This window comes from Cibotium barometz, chromosome 35, assembly GCF_041138505.1.
Source record: "Cibotium barometz isolate CiBa-2024 chromosome 35, ASM4113850v1, whole genome shotgun sequence".
NCBI classification, from domain to species: Eukaryota; Viridiplantae; Streptophyta; class Polypodiopsida; order Cyatheales; family Cibotiaceae; genus Cibotium; species Cibotium barometz.
The window spans coordinates 39593608-39610899 of NC_141080.1; the positions used below are offsets into that span (position 1 = coordinate 39593608).

Here is a 17292-nt window from a genome sequence, read left to right on the forward strand (position 1 = left end):
CACCCTTTGTATTCCGGCTTCCATTCACGCGTTTCACTTCTTATTGTCTTTTACATACCGCATCAACGCGTGGGTTGAGTATTGGTGGTAAGCCAGAAAGCTAGGGACATGCGCCCCAGTTTGGCAGCGTGGAAACAGGCAATTGCGTACAAATAGGAGCTTTAAAAAATAAAATAAAATTGCGGGAGACTTCAGCTGCCTATATACTAATAAGCTGCCTGTTGGTGTTGCGAGATCCATAAAGGCGATGATCTCCTGTGTTGGGCTTAGGCGAAGAAATTTTTGTGCAGTAGAAGAAGCAGGGACGTTTGATGCAGATTTAGGGCACAGAGGTGGTTGAAGACGACATGGCTGGACTAGCTCTGCTTCTGGAGCTGCTCTCCAAGAATGGTCCTTCTGTCGCTCTCACCAATCCTGTTGCCGTCCACTCCTTCGCATCCCTCACCACCGCCGCCGCCGCCGCCACTGCCGCCGCTTCCGCCGTTGGCATCCTGCCTCTTTACACATTCTCCAGGTACCTTACAAATACCAAAAGAATTAGAAAAAGAATCTCAAAATCCTTGCCTTAATCATTCTTGTCGTGGTGTGTTTCTTAGGAGCACTTCTATATCTAATTTAGAACCATAACTTCAAATCCAAGTTTATTATGAGTTCTCCCCTCAGATTAGATAAAAGGCATACTTAGGGCACCCATCACCAACTGCTCAGATATGACTGCTAGTACACGAGCAGTATAGTCATGACTTTTGACCTTCAACATGCATTACATTTACCTTTGATTTGCTACTTCATTTGTGTCATGCTGAAGGAAATCTATTATTGCCGGAGATGTAGTAAATGCTGGGGTCAAGGCTGTTGCGCTAGTTTGGTCTTTCTTGGACTTCTTCTTTGGAATCTTTGGACATACTTTTCCAATGTTTCCTTTGAAGTCCAGTAAAAAAACTGCTGCACACCTAAGTTTTGGTTGCATGACATTGGAGTACCCCTTTTTACATGCATTGGTTTTGGTTGTTCCACCATCTAATGTGCAGTTTAGTCATTGACATCTAGATTGCTGATTGGGTGCTGTGCCCAAGCCCACAGTTGGGTTGATATGCATGATCAGGTGCCCATACGATGCTGAAAACGGGTATGTTATACCGATCTTCATTTACCTATCTCTTTGTGTTCCTGGAACCCCACACTTGGGTGCTGCGTGACATATTTGCAGAGTCAAGTGCTCAGGATCAGTAACACTTTGGGGATGAGTGATGAGCATATTGTGAGCCCTAGTCCGGGGACCAGTGGCTATTTGCCATCAGGTTTAAGTCTTAGGACAAAGTGAGAGTGCATTGTCCCGGTTTAGGGCTTATGACATAGTGTGCATTGTCCCACACACGTCAAGTGCACTATTGTCCTAGGGTGCCATGTAGACATTTTACAGCTGTCAATCACCTTTTTTGATGGGCCAAGAGCATGTTGTGAGCCCTAGTCCAAGGGACATGTCGCCAAGCACCATCTAGGTTTAGGGTCAGTGTTCGTCGTGCCAATGGCTCAAGTCTATGTAACCCTCTTTGCAAGTTCTCTAATGTTGTATCGGCCAATCGGGCACTTATTAGACTATTTGGTTGTGTGCTTGAGGAAGCCCAATTGTGTGTCAACTCCTTGTCCAAGTCCGTGCCGTGTCAAGTCAAAAGCCTTAAATCTTTGGGGGGCCATGGACCAACCCATGGGCACCCTTGGTGGCGGGGACCAAAAGGGGGCAAATCTGGACCAATTATTGATAGAGTTACGTGCGGAAGTACACTTGAGAGAGAGAGAGACACACACACAAGAGTGAACAATGTCAACAATGTATTAGAGTAGCCAAGAGGTACGACGACTTGGTACTAGCTAGGGTGCAATAGATTATGGATGATGATAACAAATGAGTAATGGGCTGCCTTTATATAGGCTTAGAGCATGACTTCCTAGATGAACATGACCACCAAGAAAGGTGACTATCCAACTACTAAGCAAGCCCTTGTTCCCAGACCACATGATATGCACATTTCTGACACCCCCTCTGCAGCTCAGTGTGTGCATAATTGCTTCAAGAAAACAAGTTGATGAAGATGCTACGTGTAATATGCGGAAACTTCGGAGAAGGATCGGTACTTCAAAACTCAGAAAACAGCACCCTTTTCGCGACGGAATTAACGCACAAACTGAAAGACGATGTGCAGAAAATAGAGAGAGAAGGGGAAGATGGAGAAGGACACAGTATTGGGTCCCAATTACCCTCTGTAGGGCCCCCACCACGGATGGTGTATTTGCTTTATTAGAATGATGTAAATCTAAAACAAATACAAAGTACTTGACCTTTTCTTGGCTGGAAAACCTGCCCTTGACCTTCAGTCCTTCACCCCTTAGCTTTAGCAAACCCTTGGCTGTCCTGGCCCTTGAATGCTTGAGGCTCTTGGTGAATTGTGAGATGAATAATGGGATTATGGGCTGGGGTATTTATACCCCTCCCTTCATGCAGTCGGCTGGCTTCAGGACAGCCCACGACTGAATTTCATCATTAAATGCTTTCACACTCAATAAAGTGTTTTCACACTGGTTTGATGGCTGTCCAGCCTGCGCACATGTTCTGGGCAGCACCCTGGCTGCTGGGCATGCTGCGCATGGGTGTGGGATTGCCCCCCCACACCTGGCCGCCTGCTGTTAGGGTTTTACACTCTGTCGGCTACCTGTCCAGAGGCTCTGGAGCTGGCCGACTGACCCTCCAGCCCTTGCCTTGGCTGGTGGGCAATATCTTGGGCCCTCTTGGCCCCTTGGGGGTGGTTCTATACCTCCCCCATGCCCATACAAAGTATGCCAATGCAAAACCTTGCCCTGGGGTAGCCCTATGGGCTGGCCCCATCTCTACATGCAAACTACAGGCCTACAGAGGCCTGGCATCCAGTTGCAAACCAGATACTCAGCACATCTGACATCATTCCAGAGGGAGACTCACAGCGCGGACTGGCACTGCTTCATGTGCAGGACAATGCACACCTGACCTTGGACTCATGTGCAGGACAATGCACACCTGACCTCGGACGACTGAGATGGATCCCTGGCTGACTCGTCCCGGACTGGGCTCACATGGGACCAGTTCACCATCCCAGGTCCTGCACCTACTGTACAGAATGTCTAAGTGGCATCCAAGTGCGGGATGCACGTGACATCCCCTTCTGCTTAACTTGACGGAAGCTGCATAGCCTCCAAATAATCCGTCAATAAAGCCGGATAATCTTCGAAAAATTCTTTGTCGAGCCATACCGCTTCATGAGTTCCTCGGTCCTGAAACTTCGTGAGGAACTGTCGTAGTCTTCGGCCTAAGCCATGCTTGAAACGGTGCAGAAGGATCTGTTCTGGAACCATTACTTCGGCTTCATCAATGATGTCTGGTACCGCTTCGTCTTTGACCTCTGAAGGGGGTGGACCTGCATATGGCTTCAACCAACTGACATGAAATACATCGTGCATAGTCCAACTCGGAGGTAGCTTTAACTGCATAGACACCTCATTAATCTTTTTCCGGATGGGAAATGGGCCGAAGCTCCTGAAAGACAACTTTGGGCATCGCTTGCCCACCTGCTTTAATCTTTGCTTCATAATCCGAAGATATACCCAATCTCCTTCCGAAAACTTCATGTCCCTTCGGTCTTTATTGGCCTGTCGAGTGTAGGCCTCTTGCGCTTTAGCCAATCTGTCTTTGACGGACTCTAGGATCTCCTGGTAAGACTCCGTCACTCTGTTCGCCTCCGGTACTGAAGACGAAGTCCTGGTTAACAACGACTGGAAAGGCCTTCCAAACGCTGCCTCATATGGAGTCCTGCCAATAGCTGAAGAAAAAGAGTCATTCAGAACAGCTTGAACTAAAGGCAAAAACGATTCCCACTTACCTTGCTGATCGTGGACATAACACTTCAGCACATCAAAGGCCAACTGGTTGTATATCTCTGTCTGGCCATCTGTCTGTGGGTGGAATGCACTGGAAAAATTCAACTTAGTACCAAAATTATCAAACAATGCCCTCCAAAAATGACGGGTAAACTTGGCATCTCGGTCTGACACTATGGTCCTAGGAATCCCACCAATCGGGTACCAATGCCGAATGAATAGCTGGGCAACATCCTCGGCAGTCACATTGGCCCTGCAAGGAATAAGCATCACAAATTTGCTGAACCTGTCAACAATAGTCAAACACTGTGTATTACGCTTACTCGGACTGGGAGGCAGATTTGTGACAAAGTCCATCGAAATGTCTTGGAAAGGACCCTCAGGAATTGGCAAAGGCTGTAACAACCCTATCTTCTTTCCACGAGGAGCTTTCACCTTTTGACAAATGTCACAGCGTTGTACATAAGTAAACACATCACACCTCATCTTTGGCCAATAGTATTGCCGTTCTAATTTCTCCAGAGTCGAATTCATGCCCCTATGACCACCTGTAATGGCGTCATGGGCATCATGGAGAAGAGCTGCCCGGAATGATTTCATGACACACAGTCGGCCTTTGTAGTAAAGCCAACCATCGCGTATTAGAAAATGGCATGGTCTTGTGGCATCCAATGCCTGTTCCCACTATGTACCGAATTCCTCGGAATCCGCGTACGTGTGCTTCATGTCTTCTAGTCCTGTACCAACAAGGGCAAGTCTAGTGGTCTGAATCGCAGATACTTGTCCCTTCCTGCTCAAAGCATCGGCCACTGGATTGGCCTTTCCTGGAAGGTACTCAATCATGCCACCAAACTGCTGGAATATCTGACTCCAGCGGTGTTGTCGATCACTCCACTGTGCACTTGGCATTGTCTGAATCCAGCGCAATGCCTGATGGTCAGTGCGGACCTCGAAGTCACGGCCATACAGGAAATGTTTCCAATGTTTCAAGGCCTGAATGACTGCTAGGAGTTCACGATCATAGACTGAGTAATTCTTTTCGGCGGGCAGTAACTTACGAGACATGTAAGCTACTGGATGACCATTCTGTTGCAATACACCTCCAATTGCGATGTTACTCGCATCGGTGATCACCTGAAATGGTTCGTCCCACGAGGCAAGGGCTAGACAAGGCGCTTCTGACAAAGCCACCTTGAGGTTCTGGAATGCCTCCAACGCTCGTGGAGTCATTCGAATCTTTTGCCTCCTTGTTTTCACTCCCTTTAGCAGATCGGTGAGGTCTGTCGAGAGATCAGAAAACTTGTCAATGTGGGTGGAATATGCCTGGCATATACCCACAAATGATCTAATGTCATAAGCAGTCTGAGGTACTTCCCAGTTAACAATCTCGGCCACTTTAGCCGGATCAAGTCGAATGCCTTCGGCACTGATTATATATCCCAAGTAATGCACCTGGAACAGATAAAATTCTGACTTCTTTTCATTGACATAGAGCTCGTTGCTTTCCAGCAACCTAAGGACTTTCTCCACATCAATGTCATGCTGCTCAACTGTAGCTGAAAATATGAGTAAGTCGTCCAGAAATATGAACACACACACTCCAATCAACTCCCGGAAAATACGCATCATCATGCGGTTAAATGTAGCTGGGGCGTTCGTCAAACCAAATGGCATGACCACAAATTCATAGTGGGCCCGTTCTGTACGGAAAGCGGTCTTGGGGATGTCCCCCTCCACAATCCGAACCTGGTGGTACCCACTCTTTAAATCCAATTTAGAGAACACCTTAGCTCCATTCAGCCTCTCGAGAATATAGTCAATTCGAGGCATCGGGAATCTGCTCTTGATAGTCAGCTTGTTGAGTGCACGATAATCGACACACAACCGAGAAGACCCATCTTTCTTCTTGACAAATAAGATCGGTGCTGCAAACGGCGACACGCTGGGGCGGATGAAGCCAGCTTGCAACAATTCTTGGAGTTGGCGGTCCAACTCGGATTCCATTGCCTTAGAAAGGCGATACGGAAACTTGCTCGGGGGTTCCGAGCCTGGGAGGAGGTCAATCTTGTGATCCTCCGGTCTGGACGGGGGAAGCTGGGGAGGGAGACTGTCCCGAAGAAAAATCTTCTGGAACTTTTCATGGAGAACCGAGTACTTCTCGGAAGCACTGGCCACCGCCTGGGCTGTCTGGACGTAAATCATCGCACACTGTGCGCCTTTCCTGACTGCTCGCTTAGCCTGCAAGTGGCTTATGAGCGGAAAGTTTGGAATACCTGGCTCACACTTAATGGTCACAGGGGTGTTTGACACATTCCGATCGATCTGGAACGTGTGCTTGTCCCACTTGACATCAGGAAGGAACTTGTGAAACCACTGGATACCCAAAATTATGTCTGCTCCTACAAGAGGGGCAACCATAAAGTCACGCACAAACTCTATGCCCTGAATCACTAATTTAGCACCTAGAGCCTCATACTTGACGCTCGTTGTCATACCTGTGCTAAAACCCTCAACTTGTTTGTCCACCGGAGTGAGCTCGAAACGGGCACGCCTAGCGGCCTCTTCCGTGATCACATCCTCCGTGCTGCCGCTGTCAAACAAGACAACGACTCTCTGGCCACCTATGTAGCCAAAGGACTTGAGCAATTCGTTGCGCTCATACTCCTGGTCATGGGCGCCCTTCTGCTTATCTTCGAGCTCCCGGCTAATAATTGCTCCAACTGAAGCACCGGGGGTTGAAGAACTAGGGGTAGCCACTGGGGTCTGTGTGGGAGCTGTGCTCACCACGGAAGCTGTGGAGGCGGCGGCGGGCTTTGGAGGCTTCTTCGGACAATCCCGAGAAGTATGTCCTTTTGTGTGACAAAAGTAACATCTACCCTCCTTCCTGTACTGAGCAAGCTCCTCAGCACTCAACTTGCCACCTGTCTTGCCTGCCTCCGCTTTCTGGTCTGGAGTAAGCTTAGACGCATTGTTCGAGTTCTTGGAGCCAGAGGCACCCGGGCTCTGTCCTGGGGAAGACCCCGTCTGGTTCTGGCTTTTGCCCCCCGAGGCGTTAGCCTTGGGAGAAGCTGGCTGGGAAGTCGTGGGCTTGCCACCATTGTGTTTCATTTCTGTACTCTGCGCAAGCGAGAGTGCGTCCTCAAAGGTGGCTGGTCTAAACATATGCACCTCCCATTGGATTTGCGTGTCCAGGCCATACAAAAACTGCCCTTTCTTGTCCGAATCAGATAAGCCTAATTGTAGACACAAGGTCGAAATTCTATTGGCAAACTGAAGGACTGGTTGCGCGTTCTGACGCGCTCCCCTGAACTCGTCTTCGAGTCGCTCAAGGTAGTGGGGCGGTAAAAACCGCTGCTTAAGGTCACGGACGAACCCGTCCCACCCATAAGCTGCCATACCTGATCTGGTGTGGGCATGAGCCCACTGAGTCCACCAAGGAATGGCCTCACCTTCCAAATACCAACTGGCTAAGATCACTTTGTCAATATCTGTTTTCCTAACTGCGGCAAAGTAAGCTTCAAATTGATGTAACCATGAATACAGAGTAGTGGGATCGAGTTTACCATTATACTTACTGAAGTTCATTTTCTCGGGAAAATGATTCGAGGGCGCCGCCGGTGTCAATCTGGCGTCCAAAGCTCGGAGGTAACGCTCGTGTTCCACTCGTCGCATGGCTTCGTCTTCTCGTTGTCGAATCTCCAATGCCCGTATCTGCATCTCAAGCAAGGAGCTTGACTGCGGCTGTGACCCCTCGAGAGGGTCCCTGTGACGAGGATCTGGTATCTGGGGTACGGAAGGAGAGGGAGGAGGAGATGGAAAACGCGACCCTGGAGAGCGAGAACGCTCCTCCAGAGCCAAAATCCGCGCCTTCTGCTCGTCCAACTTGGTTGTCTGGTCTGCGATTGCTCGCATCATCTGCTGGAACATGTCTTGTACACTCAAGCCGGGTGCCCTAGCTGGGCTGCCTGGTGCACTCTGGTCCCATGGTTATGGTTCTCTCTCGTCGCCGAAGTTCGCCATAGCGGGAAAATGCAGTTCCTTTTCGGAACGCAATTTGACCATCCACTATCTGTGTGGGAGACTTCCGGAGGCTTCCGGAGGCTAAAAACCAACCGTCCTTCGAGGGACAGGAGTCACTCCGAAAAGGGTAGCCCACCGGCGTCTAAAAACCAACCACACGAGCGAAAAAATTTTCTGGTTTTCTTTGCTGAATCTTCGTCCTTGAAGTAGGCTCTGGTACCACTGTAATATGCGGAAACTTCGGAGAAGGATCGGTACTTCAAAACTCAGAAAACAGCACCCTTTTCGCGACGGAATTAACGCACAAACTGAAAGACGATGTGCAGAAAATAGAGAGAGAAGGGGAAGATGGAGAAGGACACAGTATTGGGTCCCAATTACCCTCTGTAGGGCCCCCACCACGGATGGTGTATTTGCTTTATTAGAATGATGTAAATCTGAAACAAATACAAAGTACTTGACCTTTTCTTGGCTGGAAAACCTGCCCTTGACCTTCAGTCCTTCACCCCTTAGCTTTAGCAAACCCTTGGCTGTCCTGGCCCTTGAATGCTTGAGGCTCTTGGTGAATTGTGAGATGAATAATGGGATTATGGGCTGGGGTATTTATACCCCTCCCTTCATGCAGTCGGCTGGCTTCAGGACAGCCCACGACTGAATTTCATCATTAAATGCTTTCACACTCAATAAAGTGTTTTCACACTGGTTTGATGGCTGTCCAGCCTGCGCACATGTTCTGGGAAGCACCCTGGCTGCTGGGCATGCTGCGCATGGGTGTGGGATTGCCCCCCCACACCTGGCCGCCTGCTGTTAGGGTTTTACACTCTGTCGGCTGCCTGTCCAGAGGCTCTGGAGCTGGCCGACTGACCCTCCAGCCCTTGCCTTGGCTGGTGGGCAATATCTTGGGCCCTCCTGGCCCCTTGGGGGTGGTTCTATACCTCCCCCATGCCCATACAAAGTATGCCAATGCAAAACCTTGCCCTGGGGTAGCCCTATGGGCTGGCCCCATCTCTACATGCAAACTACATGCCTACAGAGGCCTGGCATCCAGTTGCAAACCAGATACTCAGCACATCTGACATCATTCCAGAGGGAGACTCACAGCGCGGACTGGCACTGCTTCATGTGCAGGACAATGCACACCTGACCTTGGACTCATGTGCAGGACAATGCACACCTGACCTCGGACGACTGAGATGGATCCCTGGCTGACTCGTCCCGGACTGGGCTCACATGGGACCAGTTCACCATCCCAGGTCCTGCACCTACTGTACAGAATGTCTAAGTGGCATCCAAGTGCGGGATGCACGTGACATCCCCTTCTGCTTAACTTGACGGAAGCTGCATAGCCTCCAAATAATCCGTCAATAAAGCCGGATAATCTTCGAAAAATTCTTTGTCGAGCCATACCGCTTCATGAGTTCCTCGGTCCTGAAACTTCGTGAGGAACTGTCGTAGTCTTCGGCCTAAGCCATGCTTGAAACGGTGCAGAAGGATCTGTTCTGGAACCATTACTTCGGCTTCATCAATGATGTCTGGTACCGCTTCGTCTTTGACCTCTGAAGGGGGTGGACCTGCATATGGCTTCAACCAACTGACATGAAATACATCGTGCATAGTCCAACTCGGAGGTAGCTTTAACTGCATAGACACCTCATTAATCTTTTTCCGGATGGGAAATGGGCCGAAGCTCCTGAAAGACAACTTTGGGCATCGCTTGCCCACCTGCTTTAATCTTTGCTTCATAATCCGAAGATATACCCAATCTCCTTCCGAAAACTTCATGTCCCTTCGGTCTTTATTGGCCTGTCGAGTGTAGGCCTCTTGCGCTTTAGCCAATCTGTCTTTGACGGACTCTAGGATCTCCTGGTAAGACTCCGTCACTCTGTTCGCCTCCGGTACTGAAGACGAAGTCCTGGTTAACAACGACTGGAAAGGCCTTCCAAACGCTGCCTCATATGGAGTCCTGCCAATAGCTGAAGAAAAAGAGTCATTCAGAACAGCTTGAACTAAAGGCAAAAACGATTCCCACTTACCTTGCTGATCGTAGACATAACACTTCAGCACATCAAAGGCCAACTGGTTGTATATCTCTGTCTGGCCATCTGTCTGTGGGTGGAATGCACTGGAAAAATTCAACTTAGTACCAAAATTATCAAACAATGCCCTCCAAAAATGACGGGTAAACTTGGCATCTCGGTCTGACACTATGGTCCTAGGAATCCCACCAATCGGGTACCAATGCCGAATGAATAGCTGGGCAACATCCTCGGCAGTCACATTGGCCCTGCAAGGAATAAGCATCACAAATTTGCTGAACCTGTCAACAATAGTCAAACACTGTGTATTACGCTTACTCGGACTGGGAGGCAGATTTGTGACAAAGTCCATCGAAATGTCTTGGAAAGGACCCTCAGGAATTGGCAAAGGCTGTAACAACCCTATCTTCTTTCCACGAGGAGCTTTCACCTTTTGACAAATGTCACAGCGTTGTACATAAGTAAACACATCACACCTCATCTTTGGCCAATAGTATTGCCGTTCTAATTTCTCCAGAGTCGAATTCATGCCCCTATGACCACCTGTAATGGCGTCATGGGCATCATGGAGAAGAGCTGCCCGGAATGATTTCATGACACACAGTCGGCCTTTGTAGTAAAGCCAACCATCGCGTATCAGAAAATGGCATGGTCTTGTGGCATCCAATGCCTGTTCCCACTGTGTACCGAATTCCTCGGAATCCGCGTACGTGTGCTTCATGTCTTCTAGTCCTGTACCAACAAGGGCAAGTCTAGTGGTCTGAATCGCAGATACTTGTCCCTTCCTGCTCAAAGCATCGGCCACTGGATTGGCCTTTCCTGGAAGGTACTCAATCATGCCACCAAACTGCTGGAATATCTGACTCCAGCGGTGTTGTCGATCACTCCACTGTGCACTTGGCATTGTCTGAATCCAGCGCAATGCCTGATGGTCAGTGCGGACCTCGAAGTCACGGCCATACAGGAAATGTTTCCAATGTTTCAAGGCCTGAATGACTGCTAGGAGTTCACGATCATAGACTGAGTAATTCTTTTCGGCGGGCAGTAACTTACGAGACATGTAAGCTACTGGATGACCATTCTGTTGCAATACACCTCCAATTGCGATGTTACTCGCATCGGTGATCACCTGAAATGGTTCGTCCCACGAGGCAAGGGCTAGACAAGGCGCTTCTGACAAAGCCACCTTGAGGTTCTGGAATGCCTCCAACGCTCGTGGAGTCATTCGAATCTTTTGCCTCCTTGTTTTCACTCCCTTTAGCAGATCGGTGAGGTCTGTCGAGAGATCAGAAAACTTGTCAATGTGGGTGGAATATGCCTGGCATATACCCACAAATGATCTAATGTCATAAGCAGTCTGAGGTACTTCCCAGTTAACAATCTCGGCCACTTTAGCCGGATCAAGTCGAATGCCTTCGGCACTGATTATATATCCCAAGTAATGCACCTGGAACAGATAAAATTCTGACTTCTTTTCATTGACATAGAGCTCGTTGCTTTCCAGCAACCTAAGGACTTTCTCCACATCAATGTCATGCTGCTCAACTGTAGCTGAAAATATGAGTAAGTCGTCCAGAAATATGAACACACACACTCCAATCAACTCCCGGAAAATACGCATCATCATGCGGTTAAATGTAGCTGGGGCGTTCGTCAAACCAAATGGCATGACCACAAATTCATAGTGGGCCCGTTCTGTACGGAAAGCGGTCTTGGGGATGTCCCCCTCCACAATCCGAACCTGGTGGTACCCACTCTTTAAATCCAATTTAGAGAACACCTTAGCTCCATTCAGCCTCTCGAGAATATAGTCAATTCGAGGCATCGGGAATCTGCTCTTGATAGTCAGCTTGTTGAGTGCACGATAATCGACACACAACCGAGAAGACCCATCTTTCTTCTTGACAAATAAGATCGGTGCTGCAAACGGCGACACGCTGGGGCGGATGAAGCCAGCTTGCAACAATTCTTGGAGTTGGCGGTCCAACTCGGATTCCATTGCCTTAGAAAGGCGATACGGAAACTTGCTCGGGGGTTCCGAGCCTGGGAGGAGGTCAATCTTGTGATCCTCCGGTCTGGACGGGGGAAGCTGGGGAGGGAGACTGTCCCGAAGAAAAATCTTCTGGAACTTTTCATGGAGAACCGAGTACTTCTCGGAAGCACTGGCCACCGCCTGGGCTGTCTGGACGTAAATCATCGCACACTGTGCGCCTTTCCTGACTGCTCGCTTAGCCTGCAAGTGGCTTATGAGCGGAAAGTTTGGAATACCTGGCTCACACTTAATGGTCACAGGGGTGTTTGACACATTCCGATCGATCTGGAACGTGTGCTTGTCCCACTTGACATCAGGAAGGAACTTGTGAAACCACTGGATACCCAAAATTATGTCTGCTCCTACAAGAGGGGCAACCATAAAGTCACGCACAAACTCTATGCCCTGAATCACTAATTTAGCACCTAGAGCCTCATACTTGACGCTCGTTGTCATACCTGTGCTAAAACCCTCAACTTGTTTGTCCACCGGAGTGAGCTCGAAACGGGCACGCCTAGCGGCCTCTTCCGTGATCACATCCTCCGTGCTGCCGCTGTCAAACAAGACAACGACTCTCTGGCCACCTATGTAGCCAAAGGACTTGAGCAATTCGTTGCGCTCATACTCCTGGTCATGGGCGCCCTTCTGCTTATCTTCGAGCTCCCGGCTAATAATTGCTCCAACTGAAGCACCGGGGGTTGAAGAACTAGGGGTAGCCACTGGGGTCTGTGTGGGAGCTGTGCTCACCACGGAAGCTGTGGAGGCGGCGGCGGGCTTTGGAGGCTTCTTCGGACAATCCCGAGAAGTATGTCCTTTTGTGTGACAAAAGTAACATCTACCCTCCTTCCTGTACTGAGCAAGCTCCTCAGCACTCAACTTGCCACCTGTCTTGCCTGCCTCCGCTTTCTGGTCTGGAGTAAGCTTAGACGCATTGTTCGAGTTCTTGGAGCCAGAGGCACCCGGGCTCTGTCCTGGGGAAGACCCCGTCTGGTTCTGGCTTTTGCCCCCCGAGGCGTTAGCCTTGGGAGAAGCTGGCTGGGAAGTCGTGGGCTTGCCACCATTGTGTTTCATTTCTGCACTCTGCGCAAGCGAGAGTGCGTCCTCAAAGGTGGCTGGTCTAAACATATGCACCTCCCATTGGATTTGCGTGTCCAGGCCATACAAAAACTGCCCTTTCTTGTCCGAATCAGATAAGCCTAATTGTAGACACAAGGTCGAAATTCTATTGGCAAACTGAAGGACTGGTTGCGCGTTCTGACGCGCTCCCCTGAACTCGTCTTCGAGTCGCTCAAGGTAGTGGGGCGGTAAAAACCGCTGCTTAAGGTCACGGACGAACCCGTCCCACCCATAAGCTGCCATACCTGATCTGGTGTGGGCATGAGCCCACTGAGTCCACCAAGGAATGGCCTCACCTTCCAAATACCAACTGGCTAAGATCACTTTGTCAATATCTGTTTTCCTAACTGCGGCAAAGTAAGCTTCAAATTGATGTAACCATGAATACAGAGTAGTGGGATCGAGTTTACCATTATACTTACTGAAGTTCATTTTCTCGGGAAAATGATTCGAGGGCGCCGCCGGTGTCAATCTGGCGTCCAAAGCTCGGAGGTAACGCTCGTGTTCCACTCGTCGCATGGCTTCGTCTTCTCGTTGTCGAATCTCCAATGCCCGTATCTGCATCTCAAGCAAGGAGCTTGACTGCGGCTGTGACCCCTCGAGAGGGTCCCTGTGACGAGGATCTGGTATCTGGGGTACGGAAGGAGAGGGAGGAGGAGATGGAAAACGCGACCCTGGAGAGCGAGAACGCTCCTCCAGAGCCAAAATCCGCGCCTTCTCATCGTCCAACTTGGTTGTCTGGTCTGCGATTGCTCGCATCATCTGCTGGAACATGTCTTGTACACTCAAGCCGGGTGCCCTAGCTGGGCTGCCTGGTGCACTCTGGTCCCATGGTTATGGTTCTCTCTCGTCGCCGAAGTTCGCCATAGCGGGAAAATGCAGTTCCTTTTCGGAACGCAATTTGACCATCCACTATCTGTGTGGGAGACTTCCGGAGGCTTCCGGAGGCTAAAAACCAACCGTCCTTCGAGGGACAGGAGTCACTCCGAAAAGGGTAGCCCACCGGCGTCTAAAAACCAACCACACGAGCGAAAAAATTTTCTGGTTTTCTTTGCTGAATCTTCGTCCTTGAAGTAGGCTCTGATACCACTGTAATATGCGGAAACTTCGGAGAAGGATCGGTACTTCAAAACTCAGAAAACAGCACCCTTTTCGCGACGGAATTAACGCACAAACTGAAAGACGATGTGCAGAAAATAGAGAGAGAAGGGGAAGATGGAGGACACAGTATTGGGTCCCAATTACCCTCTGTAGGGCCCCCACCACGGATGGTGTATTTGCTTTATTAGAATGATGTAAATCTGAAACAAATACAAAGTACTTGACCTTTTCTTGGCTGGAAAACCTGCCCTTGACCTTCAGTCCTTCACCCCTTAGCTTTAGCAAACCCTTGGCTGTCCTGGCCCTTGAATGCTTGAGGCTCTTGGTGAATTGTGAGATGAATAATGGGATTATGGGCTGGGGTATTTATACCCCTCCCTTCATGCAGTCGGCTGGCTTCAGGACAGCCCACGACTGAATTTCATCATTAAATGCTTTCACACTCAATAAAGTGTTTTCACACTGGTTTGATGGCTGTCCAGCCCGCGCACATGTTCTGGGCAGCACCCTGGCTGCTGGGCATGCTGCGCATGGGTGTGGGATTGCCCCCCCACACCTGGCCGCCTGCTGTTAGGGTTTTACACTCTGTCGGCTGCCTGTCCAGAGGCTCTGGAGCTGGCCGACTGACCCTCCAGCCCTTGCCTTGGCTGGTGGGCAATATCTTGGGCCCTCCTGGCCCCTTGGGGGTGGTTCTATACCTCCCCCATGCCCATACAAAGTATGCCAATGCAAAACCTTGCCCTGGGGTAGCCCTATGGGCTGGCCCCATCTCTACATGCAAACTACATGCCTACAGAGGCCTGGCATCCAGTTGCAAACCAGATACTCAGCACATCTGACATCATTCCAGAGGGAGACTCACAGCGCGGACTGGCACTGCTTCATGTGCAGGACAATGCACACCTGACCTTGGACTCATGTGCAGGACAATGCACACCTGACCTCGGACGACTGAGATGGATCCCTGGCTGACTCGTCCCGGACTGGGCTCACATGGGACCAGTTCACCATCCCAGGTCCTGCACCTACTGTACAGAATGTCTAAGTGGCATCCAAGTGCGGGATGCACGTGACACTACCATGAACACCCCAACATCCCGAATTATTGGATACACTATGGAGAATGCACTTGCCAACCTGTCTTCTCATAACAAAATGCTATCTTGAGCACCAAAGGAAAATACTGGTTCCTAGTTCCCACACAAGTGTGCAATGAACGCCAAGGATGAATAATGAACTAAAGACTCCTCCACGTCCATACTCTCTCAACAATGAACTGTGAACACATCACGTCCAATAGTCCCTATGAAAAACCTCAAACAATGAAGTTTAGACACTACACAAAGTTAACTACCCTAGCCCATTGTGTGCTTTGCAACTCCAACTGATGGGTCACCATGCACCAAAAAGGAGCTTTTGATAGCCTCCCTCCACCCCCCACATGCCTCTCTCTGGCTGAAAGCACGGGGGGGGGAGTATAATCTTATCACTGTAGGGATGCCGACACCTCCCTAGGGCCTATAGTCCTTGACGCTGCAAACCCCAAGAGATGCAAGAGCGTTGCCGCTCCTTGAAGATGGAGACCTCGATCTATTTGGCTCGTCCTTTGTGCTCTGCACGGAACTCGTCCATGCTCTTAGCAACGACCAATCGAGACAATGCCCCCCTTCACCATTGCCGAGAAAATATGTCAAGTTGTATTGCCATCCGCGTGTAGACGCTTGCTATGTAAATGCTCCATCGAGGTTCACTCTGCAAAGAGAACTCCGACGTGCCACGCTACTAACATGGCATGAAACACTTACTTGGGATCCATCACCACCAATATCAAAACATTATCTAGCAAATTCGTAGCAGAAGATACTTCGGGCTCAGCAACATGAAGCAATGACACAAGCATTGATCTCATCACCTTTCACTTCAAGACTCCAAAAGATCTTGGCCGGTCACGGAAATGAACCCCAAGAGAGAGCCAAATCCCCTTTTACTAGAATCCGGTGTGAAACGATCGCTTAGTAGGAGAGAAAACGCAGACGAAAAGCAAAAAGGACGCAATAAAGTGCAGTTGCTTTGCTTTGGCTTGGCCGATTCTCCTGCTTCAAAAATAAATGTTGCTGCTCTGTGCTTGTTGTCGTGACGACTTCACCACAGCCTTGCTGCCTACCTCCCTCTGCACGTTGCTGCTACCCGCCTCCTCTATGTCACGTGCATCCCGCACTTGGATGCCACGTAGACATTTCTGTACAGAAGGTGCAGGACCTGGGATGGTGAACTGGTCCCATGTGAGCCCAGTCCGGGACGAGTCAGTGAGGGATCCATCTCAGTCGTCCGAGGTCAGGTGTGCATTGTCTTGCACATGAGTCCAAGGTCAGGTGTGCACTGTCCTGCACATGAAACAGTGCCAGTCCGCGTTGTGAGTCTCCCTCTGGAATGATGTCAGTTGTTCTGTATGTTTGGTCTGCCACGAGATGTCAGACAGCTGTGTAGATGTAGGTATGCAGCAGGTTTGGACACGGGGAAGGCTATGGGCCACCCCAAGGGGGGCTAAGCAGCCCCAGGACTTGCCCACCAGCCCAAGGAGGGGCTGGGCAGGCTGTCGGCCAGCCCAAGAGGGTTTGGCCAAGCAGCCGACTGGCTTTTGGGCCAGCCCAGCCAGGTGGCTAGCCCATAGGGCAGCCTGAACTGCAGGCGGCCAGTGCCCAGGTGTTGCCCTGCAGCCTGTGCTGGCCTGGACAGCAGCCCACAGAGGCAGCCAGGACAGTCTAGTGTGAACGTGGGAATTTTCAGCATTAAATACTATTAAAACAGGTTGTGGAGGGAAAAGTGAACCAGCCGACTGCTCCCGATGGGGTAGTATAAATAGTGGAGGCCACAATCCCATTCACCATCTCATTATTCACCAAGAGCTCAAGCAAATCAAGGGCTAGACAAGCCAAGGGAATTGCTAAGCAGAGGGGTGGACTGCTGAAGGTCAAGGGCAGGGATTTCCGAGCCAAGAAAAGGTCCAAGATTGCTGTATTTTTTTTTCAGATTTTCTGATCATTCTAATAAAGCAAATACACCATTCGTGGTGGGGGC

General features: G+C 49.9%; 1 protein-coding gene across 1 annotated transcript in view; it reads left to right on the forward strand.

Moving 5' to 3' along the window:
• Nucleotides 1-112: 112 nt before the first annotated feature.
• LOC147618437 (uncharacterized) overlaps nt 113-17292 on the forward strand; it is a 67413-nt gene continuing 50233 nt past the window's right edge. Inside the window, exon 1 of the mRNA XM_086774875.1 lies at nt 113-514. Coding sequence (XP_086631001.1) covers nt 348-514 — 167 coding nt within the window. The 5' untranslated portion in view covers nt 113-347. The remainder of the gene's footprint in view (nt 515-17292) is intronic.